Here is a 12,856-nt window from a genome sequence, read left to right as displayed (position 1 = left end):
CTTATATATTAACAATTTCCTTGATGTCTTTTTATTTCCATTTAAACAAGCTAGGTTTAATTTCTCTTAAATAAGAAAATATTGGAATTACTCATAACAACAACCTGGCATCAAAATTTAGCTTTGTACAAAGATTAAAATATCCTACTTTTTGTGCTAGTTTAATCTGACTTTAAAATAAATTAACAATAAATGCTTATTTTAATAATTATGGGATACATTTTATAAAACCTACATTTCATCTATTAAGGAACTTGACTGGTAGGAATAAGTTTAATCATGGCTATGAGTTTCCTTGTTGTTTTTTTAAATTCTTTTAATATTAAGTTAACCTTGCTTATTTACTGTCAGTTAGATAATTCATCAAGTTTTACATTCTAGTTTAGCACTAAAAAGGCTCGTACTAAAAACATGTATCACTCAAGTGTTGTAATGTATTATATAAAATAGCTTACAATCATAATGTATAAACCTTTATAAAATATTACCAAATAACTGTCTATAAAATTTTGATTGAAAGGCTAGTGTATGTGTTATTTATTCAATTATTATGTATTTTAAATGCATTAGCATTCCACTGTGTTGTAATTGTTGAAACATTTTAAGAATTTTATGTGTATTTTCAGCTATAGATGGAAAATGACATTTTGAAATTTTGAAAATTAAATAAGTATTTTTAGCTTGTGACTTATCATGCCAATAACAGAGGTTAAAAATCATCACTGCTAGTAAAATCAAGCTTATCTTAAAACGTTTCTCTACTGATTCTCATTTTTTGTGAATTAATCAAAGTGAATAAATGATTTAAAAACTTTTCAGTCCTATTCTCCAGCACTTATCTGTGAACAGCCAGTAATCTTAACGAGAAACATGAAACTTTAAAGGACCAAATTAGAATACTTTCCATATTATCTCAAATTAACAATATTTTTTAATACCTATCCTTAAAGAAATCAATGTCAGGTAAAAAATGACTTAAGATTAATATGAGTCAAAATATTTTAATAATTCTGCTATTCACTTTAACATTTACTGATATTAACTCATCTTGTTTTTCCTGCACATACGATATATCAAGTTGATTTGCAGTGGATAAAAATGAATTTTAAGCAGTCACCTTAGGAGAGAAAATGACAAAAATGGACAGACTTACCCAACTACTCCAAAGGATCTACAGGAGCAAATAGTTATTCCTGGGATGGTTATATTAGTCACACAGTTCTTGTTATCCCAGTGATCAACTTCCCACATGAAACACTATGAATTGCAATGTAAATACTAATTTTCTCTGATATACTTAAAAGAAAAGTATTAAAATGTGACATACACAAAGAAAATTGAAAAGACTCAGTTTTATGTTTACAAAAATTTTAATTTAACTTACATATGAACCAAAAGTTCACACTTTCATAAACTGAAAATGTATTTTATTTCCAATAATACTTCTGCTGATATAGCTTTTCTCAATCTCCAGGGTTTCTACACTTTGCCAATCTATGCATGGAAAATTCTTTTATACCCAATTCAAATGCTTTAGGCCAATTCTAATATGCAAATTTCTCTGCCAACTTCAATGTGCCCTTTATCCAGGAACTGTATATAAGCACTCATTTTGATAAGGTAGTCATTTTGTCAAGACATAAACTAGTTTTTAGTGGGGAGATAGGATGGGAAAGTGTCAGCAGAAGTAAGTATCATTGGAAACACTTCAGTTTAGGAAATTGTTAACTTCCAAAAAATATTTACCATCTGCTGACAATATAGCTATAATCCCACAATGAGGTGGAGGAGTCAGTGCAGGTATGATCCATACAGAAAGCATCTGCATAGAACAGAGGTGTACCAAGAGTAAAATTGGTACAAGAACACAAGAACCACATTACATCCAGAACACTTATACTCTTCAGCTGGAACCTAGTTTGTATATCAAAAGTGGAATACAACAGTATAGGCCAGCCACAACCAAACAACCAAGGTTCCACAACTCGAGGTTGAAATTAAGAGGTCATGGTATCTATATCACACATTGATGGTTAGGGCTATTCAACTGCAATGATATATATAATGTGAATAGATCCTAACTTGTAAGTACACAGTGATGTGTTTCATACCACTGGAATAACAATGAAAAAGTAAACAACACTTAAGAGGACAAACTTTATCCTCCACAAGAAGTTCTAAAGGCAGCACTCCAGGCTCAAAATGATGGGATCATGTATATGGTACTCAACCAAAGGAACAGAACTCATCCTGTCTGGAATTTTGAACATACATCCTCACTCCCCAGCCAAGTGAACAAGGTGTATTCCTCTTGTCTCTGGAATTATGGAGAGGATGTGGAAACTGTGCTCAACTAATGACCTAGAATGGGACTAAATCACATTCGGAATTATGAAGAGATAGTATAAAACTAAATTCCTAACCAATTGACTAAAATGACACTGATAAAAGAGAAGAGCCATGCACTGCCCAACCAGATAGCTTCCTGTCAAATCTGAACAAAAATGGCAAGTAGAATGTCATAGAAGCTGGTGAAATTCCTACTGATATCCAGGCAAAAACATCTAGAGATCCTAGCAGGGAGAACCCCAACTTCACCCTCTTCTATAAGAATGAAGTAACACACTTGAATATTCTGGAGGAAAAAGTTTGTGTCTTCCACCCCAGCAATTGGAAACAAGGGGTAATAAGGACTCCTGAGTTCCAATACCAGAGTTGGGGGGAGGGTATTATAGATACTTTTGGATGAAGAGAATTTAACCTGCTTTGAATACACTACTGATGATAAATATCCCATTTTTGTCAATAAACAATCATGATTAGCCTATGGAGAGATTTAGTTAAGTACAGAGAGACCTTAGAAGTTAAACCTTTTTCCTGGGCAAAGGACAGCACAACTTCCAAGCATGAAGATTGAATTTCTGAACATCTGGGTGTAGAATGTCTGATCAAGGTTGTTCCAATGGAGATTTCCAATGTGGAAGAGGTAAAGGTAGACATTCCTACAGATACTGAAGAAGTGGGAACCATGTTTGAGCTGGCAAATGAGATGCAACTAAGAGAAATTGACAAGTACTAGAATAAACTATAGTCAAAACCTTGACCAAATCAGGGGAAAGGCATACAGATATAAATCTGTCCAATCCTGACTGACTGTATCTACTGCAAATGTTTGAGGATGAGGTATTGAAGACAAAAACAACTGCAGTTCAGAATTATAATGAGTCACAATGGCATCAATTGTTGGAGGTCTGAACTGTGAGCAAATCCACTGAAAACCCTAATGATGTAGCATTCATTCCGTCAAAAAAATCAGGCTAGGTCAAGACAAGTGACCTGCAGTTAAATTCATCACTTGTGGAAAATGACAAGCTAAAAGACTGATGTGATAAGAATGAGCCAAGTAGAGATGATCCAAGGTGTGAAAACAAATGTCTTGAGAATGTGTGCCTCCTTGATGAGAAATTTGAAATACAACCATGGAATTGCAGAATGTATCATGACAATTTTTCTCTTCAAAAGAGACAGACCTTGCACCATTGTCCAATGTACTGCAAGAAGTTTGAGAATGTTAATATGAAGTATAAACTCATCTTCTATCCAAGTACCCTGGAACTCTTGACCTTAGAGATAAGGTCCTCTGCTCTGAAGAGATGCATTTGTGAACAAATGGATTGTTGGAAGAGGTGGTGGAATGGGTACTCCAATAGTAGTGTTGCTCTAATCCAACCACCATTCCTAATCAATGAGTAATGAGACAGGATAATCTAATGGATCAAAACACATGATCTATTAGTCATGTTGTGACCATTGAAGGGACCTCATATGACTCAACCCAAAGGAATGAAAGTTTTGAGAGATGCCCATATCTCCAAAAGAGAGAGAACCACCCACACAGTAGAAGGAGAATGAAGTAATGGCTTTTTCTATGGCTTGAAGCCTGAGAGCAGTTGGTTGAACTTAAGCGTATATTGAAAAATACACCCAAATCTATGATACTGCAATGGTGACAAAATAAATTTCTCCAATCAAATAAGGATGCCCCCTTTTGGGGATTCTGAAAAGAGAATCTGAGTATGTTGCTCTGCTAATTGATGAGATAGAGTTAGGAGCCAATCATCCATATAATGATATGTGCACATATCCAAGGAATGCAAGTGATGAGAAAAGGCTTGATCAACTCAGCTAAAGACATAAGGTTGTAAGATCAAAAGGAAGAGCCCTGAACTGTGCACTTGACTTACGTGCACAAGCCTGGGAAACCTCTGAGAAGATTATGCTATGAGGATATGGAGATAAGCATAGAAAACATCAAATTTGACCATCAAGAACCTTTGTGTAAAATGCCATTGTACAGGTGAAAAAAAGATTCCATAATGAAGGGAGGAGGCTCTAAACATTGGTTGAGTCAAGATAGATCAATGATTAGATGCCAATCTCCTGTTTTTTTGGATACCATGATAAATGGGAATAAAATCCTGGAAGAATAAGATTGATCCTCTCTACTTCTTTTTGACTAACAACTCTCTTAAGGCCTGGAACAAAGTTCCACTTGCCAGGGATCTGTTGGCTGTAAAAATGTGATAGGTTAAGCAGAAAATGGTGAAGGTGATATGGATTGAAAGCCCAATCCTGAAATTAGATCCTGGAGTACCCATAGTTCCATTGTGAAAGAGCTCTAAACATCTGGTGATGTTATTATGTATCCACTGCTTCCCTGTCCCTAAGATACTAACAACACCATTGTTGTTGGTCTGTCCAAGCCAAAAATCCTCAAAATTACAGATAGATTTATTATAGGAACCAAAGGAGGAAAATGGAAAACACTGTGGGCCTATATTCCTAAATTAGAACCAGAAAGATGCAAAGTCAAGGATAATAAAAATGAATGTAAATGGGCAGAATCAATTTGGGATTCTAAAATCTGAAACTCCAGCAAATAACTTGGAATAGAGAAAAGGAGATTCCCATAACTCTCTGAGGGTGCAAAAAGTTGAACAAACCCTTTCTAACAAAGTATCTCTACCCAATAAATCCCAACAATAAAAACAGCCAGGAGACCAAAGAAAGAAGGAAAGAAGACAATCTAACTAAGGTAGTTCTCAAATTGATGAAGGAAATGTTGATAATCTTCATATAAAAGCTGGATTGAAGATAAATACCTCACGATAGTCATGAGTGTAAGATGAATACATGAAATCTATGATCTGTTTAAAGGGATCAAATACAAAAGTCACAAACTCCATCAATCAACTGAAAAAAAAAGCTGAAGGTGGCTACTCAAAATAATCCTCTATTGAGGCTGATCTAGTAAAAGAAGGAGCTGGAAAAAGCAAGTCTAAGTTCTCTCCAGTCAACCCTAGATCATTTACAAAGGCTGCCTCAGAACCCCCCAGAGAAAACCCTTGTTTGGTCTGCATACATACTTCCATGTTGCTATGAATCACATTACAGACAGCCTTCACTGAAAATTATCCTGTCTTTGGTTATTAACAAACAGCAGAGGAAAAGAGAAGAGGTCTGGTTGACCTCCAAAGTAGAAATATTAACACAAGAATTAATACCCATTGATATTTTTTCTTTCCCTTTCCAAATAATGTACAATTATAAACAAAAAATAGCAATAGAAACATCAACTGTCTTCAAATTCTCAACATAAACAGTAAATAAGCACAACATTCCTGTTGATATAAACTCATACTGAATGCTTTGTTTAGAAAAAGTGGTTGCATTATCAGGATAAGATGCTTATATACAGTGCCTAGATAGAGGATGCATTTAAATTTGTGGAGAAATTTGCAACTTAGAATTTGCCTAAGGCATTTAAGTGGGATATAAAAGACTGGAGCAAGCATTCTTCATGCACAGATGGCCAGAAAGTCGAAATCCAGAAATAGTTACAGTATCAGTGGAAGGTAAGTATTATTAGAAATACATTTTCAATTTCAAGTAAATCAAACTATGTAAAAATTATGAAAAGCTAAAGAAACTATAATGATGGTACTTACACTGGCCTAGGAAGCAGAAATTAAATTCTAAGTTGTAAAGAAGTACAATATGAGACCAGACAGCATTTAAACTTGTGATTCTTCTTGGCCTACAGACTTTAATATTGCAATCTTAGTTTCACTTTAATGAATAAGGCCATATTTTGTCAGGATCTTAAGCTATGTTAGTTGGCTTGAAAACTTCAAAATGTTTTTATTGTTATTTTGTATTTGTTGAGTATGCAAACTTCTAAAAGTTTTAATTGTAGAAACTTTAAAAGATGCAATTCTAAATGCACCAGCTTAGTTGACCAAATTACCTATCACAAACATAAGTCCTAATCTTGTTTGATTTCAGATTCTAATTCTTCTGAAGAATTAGAAAAATTTTAATAGCATTATTTAAACTGTGTATGTTAAAGTTTCTAATGCAAAGCTTGAGTAAAACAAGAAAATAAGAAAATAATAAACTGACATAAATTGAGCTTCTAGTTTTACATATAATACTTAATAATAATAGCAGTCATTTCATAAAACAAACGAGTTGTGCTTTTTAAGGAAAATTATGACTTCTGACAAAAAATTACGATGTCTTTATACACACTACTGATTTATAACATTTTAGTGAACTGTAAGATAAGTACAATTAATAATTAGGCTGTAAAATTCATAGTCACCTTACAATTGCAGCAAACCACAGGCCCCTCCCCTCTACTCAAGCCTATTGCATTCCTGAATATCCAGATAGCATTTACTACATCTATGCACCATATGTTTGCTCAAGGTGATTCCTAATTCTTGCAACTAACCAACCTGCTGGCTGTTTAGTAATATTACTGTTTTTGTGAACCTAAAACGGGACATTATGACACTCAATTTCCTTTTTTTCCCATGGTTTCTGAAAATGAAGATTCTTTTATATTTGAGGTCACCTATAATCAGCCAGTATGGCATACCAAATAGTAAAACAAAATTATTTCGAAGTATCACAGATTTAAAGAGACATATAAAACACACACAATATGCTGGTGGCTATATATATACATTTCTGTAGCAAACTAACATCAAAAATGTAGCGACAAATCATAACGTAAATCTGTAATTTGCAAAATATATCTAATAACTTTGTTTGATGCTAATGTGCACAAAACACTTATAATACCATGACATTTATAAGTTTTATTTTAATCATTATACACACACACACATATAATGCTTACCTCTTTTCTCCAAGTTGTACCATTATACTCATCTGTTTCATGAACAGTGGAACTATGGAACTCAGTTAACATGGGATTTACCCCCAGACTCTGTAAAGTAATTAGTTATGTTAATAAAAAATACTTAATAAATTTATTTCAAGTGCAACATCATCACTGTTGCAAGGAACTCAACTGATCACTGACAACATAATTCTTACCTTAGATATACGACTGTTGAAACTTTCACAGTACATAAATGTATTAATATTATGTACCTCAAATTCTATATTAGAAAATCTATAGCGATTTAATTAACAAACAAACTAAAATCTTACTTTCTATAAAGAAATGGTCATTTATTACTTTTTTACATGTTTAGAATCAACTCATAAACAAACAATTCTCAAAAATAGAAAAATACTAACACGTATTTAAAAACTTGTTTAGATGTCATAAATTTTAATGTATTATAATCACATAATTGTAAAATTGCTTACCAGTTGAATAACAGCTGGGAGTAATGGATGTCCACCAAATATAATGGTGACAGCATCTTTTTGTTTCTCGAGTCTGATAGGAGTAACAGAGTCTGAACTAAAGAAGTGAATTTCCACAATGTCATGGACCCTTTCAGGACTGTTCACTAATCCAGTCTGAGGAGTCCAAAAGTCAATTGTGTACAGTGAAATTCCAATACATGCTGTATAACAAGGCAATCCATCAGCACAAGTCTTTGTTGCCAGTTGGTTTAGCAGGGTTGAGCTAAAAAGTACCTAATAACAAATTAAAAATTAATCTTGAAGCATTTAACACTGATTATGCCAGTTTTACACAAACAAAGTCTGAAAAAGTCTTCAACAAAGGTTGGAAAATATTCTAATTTCAGTACAAAAGTGCATATAAAATGTAACTTTTTCTTTTTATGAAAATTTTCAAAAATACATTTTTAAATAATCAAAACTTTTTTTGCTTAAGAGCTAGGTAAACATACTTTAGAAGTTGCTTTCTACAATCAAATTATTCTGCATGTAAAAAGATATATTTTCAATTTTCATAAAAATATATAAAACTAAAGAGGAATTAAAAGCAAAATACTACACATAACAAAATATTGTTAATATGGCATCATCAGGTGCATAATACAAGGATACAACACATATCACAACATTGTTAATACGGCACAATCTAGTACAATATACAAGGATACAGCACACATCACAACATTGTTAATATGGCATAATTTTATGCATCATACAAGGATCATCATATATCACAACATTATTAATACAGCATCATCTGATTCATTATACAAGGATACAACACACATTGCAACATTGTTAATATGGCATCATCTGGTGCATTATACATGAGGATAACATAGAAAACAACACTGTTAATATGGCATTATTTATATAATTATACTTGTGTACAACACATAATAAAACATTTTTAATATTACATCAGCATTATACACGAATACATCACTGCTGTTTTCATCAAGTATATTATACAGGGGTATGAAATATTTATATGGACCTGCTACTGATTTTATAAACATAATCTTGGCCCTAAAATAAATAAAAAGTTTTGTTTTATTACAGTAACATATTTAGGTTTACATTTATTAATGTGTTGTACCTTTGTGTAATATATACCACAATGCCATTTAATAATGATTGTATGTTTCTTTTTATGCAGTTTTTAGCAATTTTATATTTATTGTAAATTGTTTCTGCAGTTTGTACATCAGATATTTATGATCACTCTTAACTATTTTTACATTAATTCAATTTATTGTGTTTTATAGTTAGTTCACTAGAGCAAGATTTAAAATTAGTTTCAAGAATGTTATTTCCAGTTATGCATCAGGGAAATTAAGAATAATCTAATTTTTTGATCAAACTAAATATAGTGTTCATTATGAAGTAAGGTGTAATGTGTATATAAAGCTAATGTTATTTTCACACATACTACCTGTTACATATTTTAAATGATTAAATAAAAGTTTATTTTTTTAAATGGAATTGAAAAATCAGTTAAGGGATATATGAGGAATTTTTTTTCAGAATGAAAATCTGATTTTAATCACTTCACAAATTTCTTTTTTTTTTCTTCAATTTAATTGAAGCTATTGCTACTTACTCCTACTTTTGCATCACTAGAAATAAAGTGAGTGAACACGGCAGAATAAAAGTCTTCCTTGATGAAAGAGACAGGCTTATAAACCAGAAGAGAAATTTTTGATGAGAGAGCTTTTGCATCTAAATACCGCCCTTCTTTAAGATAGTAACAAAGCCCTCTGGTTAAAAATTTCACACTGTCGAAAATCTTCTTCGTTTCTGTGAGTTGCATATAGAACATCATTTGAAAGTCAATCTCTTTGTCAATGGCTCGAAGTAATGTTTCAGCCTATTTCAGAAAATTACAATGTATCACTTTCAAATAATTTAGAAAATGAAATGAAATTAAGTTGTCTCTGTTTAACACCTGCCACATGAGCCAACCCAGCATCTTTTAGTACAGGATAGTCAACAGGAAGATGATTTTGGAAACTGGTGGTTTAGGGTTATTTCAACAGATCTCAATGAAGTTCAGTGCAACTTCCGAATAAAAGTAAACAAAAACAACTAAATGTAAATAATGAAAATATGGCATGAATAAATCTATATGGATTATAATATGGGGGTACTATAATGGGCATTATACCATCCTTCTTATATTTACTCTTCAATGCAAAAAAGGTATTTTTAATTCGGGATTCATAAGGAAAATCATCTCATAATGCATCATACATCTTCAACTTCAATACTGCATCTTTGGGGTTTGATGCCAATGCAGTAATTAATCAACAAATGTCTAATTCAGCTGGTACATCAAATTGATTGAGTTATCTTTGAATAAATTCTTCCTTCCTTGGAACTAGACACATGGTTTAGTTTAATGACTACACTCTTAAGCCCTCACATTCACAACCAACATGTAGAACATTTCAAGCATGTTGTATTAATACAATGTTTTACTTTACAAGTTAATTTATTCATGTTGGGTCCCAGGTCCAGTTACATGTTCAGTCCAGTGAGATAGACCTAAAAAATAGTGCCAAATATCTTCTTTGGTCTAATCATTACAATCCAAAACTTTTCTAGAATGACTCATTTTGTGAACCCAGATTAAAATGCTGGGCTGGCTTTTGTACCAGGTGTTTAGTAGTAAACATCTGGAGATCATGATTCCTGAAAATTTAACATATTATACATAGTTAATATTGGAATACTTGTAGAAGAAAAAACACTTATCTCTATTAAACTTCTAGATAATTCTAATATTTTTTTAAATGAGCCATCTTCCTCACTTGTAATTTATTGTGTTTATACTCTAAATTCAAAAAACAACTAATGTTTATTTTTAAAATACAACATAAAATTTAACATTCACATTTTAGTTTTCTGAATGAAGAAAATCACAAAGAAAGATTGATTAGATCAGTACAAAATGTCAGTATTATTTAGAATTAGTATTCAAGAATTATCTCATTAGATTATATAAAAAAAACTATAGTTTTGACACCAAGCAACGATATAGTTGTTTACACAGCAAGCAAGTAGAAAAAATGTTTTTGTGTAATAAAATGATTATAAAAGGCCATTTTAAAATGGTTGATCACTCTTAACTAAATGAAAATGTTAATTAGAACCACAACCTCCATGAACTTCTCTTACAGTTTCTGTTGACTTCATCAATATGAAATTGGTAAAAAATTAATTTTTTCTATATATTTAAATGATATACTACTTTAATACTAACTCTAATAATTATTTTTGGTTGTCAGTTTTCTTTCTATATGTTTTACTGTATATCTTTGAAACTTGATCAATTAACGATTAATTATATAGTACAATAAATTGTATAGTTATTTAAAAACATATATTAAGGCATATTCTATAACAAGAAAATTTACTACTATTTAAGACAGTAATTATATGGAAATGCTATTCAAATTAATTGTATAAATGCTAACATTTACTAAAAATCTATGTGATGCTATTTAATACTTTAAAGTTCAAATTTCAACTAGATATCCAGTTTAATTCTAATATGAAAGACCATATTTACCATCCAAGGACTGAAATATTTCAAGAATGAAGTACCCAAGTTTCTATGACTCACTGATGTGGATAAGAATGCTGAATTTGCCACTTGCATTTTACTCTGGTCATAAGTGGAAGCTACATGATTAGATAATTTGTTTGTTTAAATATTCAACAAGCTGATCATGGTATGAGATATGTTATTCAATATGAGGAAAATATGTGTTATAAAGTTAAATTTTATTAACCCTTTTGCAATGGGCTCAGTATAACATACAAAAGTTTGTATACACATTTGCACATGTCAAGTAGATACGCTAAAACTTTTGCTATAGTATACGTACCTACACGAAATTTGGCAGACTTTTAGTAGAGATTATAAGTTTTTATGATGAAGAAAAAATAATTTAAGGAAATATTTTACTAAATATTTGTTTTTTAAAATATTGAGTCTTTTTCGTAATTAGTCCAAGTGCAGAGTGATTTCATGTTATGATTAAAAAACTATTTTCTTTCCAAAAATCTCAAATGTTACTTGTGTAATCAATAAAACCTCCTAAATATATTTCAAGTATTTGTTTTCAGTAAGACTTTATATGTTATTTTCTATACCATAACTATGTGGAGTTTCTCAATTAACCAACCTCGTAACCATCATAACAAAATTAGGAAATTACTATAAATTATGCTTTTTTCATGCTAGAATGACTACATATCATGATATGAAAACACAAACGTTTAAAATCAAAGTAGCTTAAGTCTCATAGTGTTATACATTTATTATTTTTTTATTATATTGACCTTCCAGTCTATTTAATATTACACAAATTTTACTGATGTGGTGCACATACACTGATGTTACCATAACAAATGATATAAAATTGATCTTTAGTCTATACAAAGTGGCCCTGCCTTGGCTGTGTTTTAGTGGTATAGTATTTTGTAATATACAGTCACATTTCATTTATTAAATATTATATAATATTACTATAGAAAGAAGTTATGAAACTTATTTTTCTTGAAATATAGAACAATAAATAAAGTAATGCAAACAATTATCTCTCCTACCCATAACCTAGAGACAATATTGATAAATAAATCTAACAAAAGAATTCCTTGTATCAGTTGTGACTGATACAGTTGAATACCAAATTTATTTGAATCAGTGTTGTTTGATGTGATGTGCAATAATCTAACTCTCTGTATCAGTTGCTGTGTTTATGTTGTTAAGTATGAAAATACTTTTCATTGCTGCCTAATAATCTTGCTATCAAAAATTTATGTTTTTGATAAGAGTAATTACTTAAATTGTTGTTTTAATTAGGTTCAAACCTCTAGTCACAGTGGTTAACATCTTAAACTTGTTTACAACAGTTTAATCCTCATTAGCACACCTTTGAAAAGTTGCATTCTGGACCACCTGGGGTCCTGTTGGACCCCAGAACAAAATTATCATTATAATACGTTTTAGATCAAAATTCTGGAAACTAATTGCATTACAACTTTTATTATGGTTAACATGTAATGTGAACAACATAAAAATATATGTATTTTAGAAGACGTATGTTGATAGATCAAG

General features: G+C 31.2%; 1 protein-coding gene across 1 annotated transcript in view; it reads right to left on the bottom strand.

The window, feature by feature from the left end:
* The window catches only part of LOC143232447 (uncharacterized), a 29,657-nt gene that overhangs the window by 14,389 nt on the left and 2,412 nt on the right, over positions 1–12,856 (bottom strand). The window contains exons 3-7 of the mRNA XM_076467915.1: positions 11,303–11,415; positions 9,332–9,598; positions 7,687–7,962; positions 7,208–7,297; positions 1,154–1,257 (exon numbers count right to left, since the gene is read on the bottom strand). Coding sequence (XP_076324030.1) covers positions 1,154–1,257; positions 7,208–7,297; positions 7,687–7,962; positions 9,332–9,598; positions 11,303–11,415 — 850 coding nt within the window. The remainder of the gene's footprint in view (positions 1–1,153; positions 1,258–7,207; positions 7,298–7,686; positions 7,963–9,331; positions 9,599–11,302; positions 11,416–12,856) is intronic.

This window comes from Tachypleus tridentatus, chromosome 1 (assembly GCF_004210375.1).
Source record: "Tachypleus tridentatus isolate NWPU-2018 chromosome 1, ASM421037v1, whole genome shotgun sequence".
NCBI lineage: Eukaryota > Metazoa > Arthropoda > Merostomata > Xiphosura > Limulidae > Tachypleus > Tachypleus tridentatus.
Note: the sequence above shows the minus strand (reverse complement) of the source record. Positions and strands in the feature narration are given on the sequence as shown.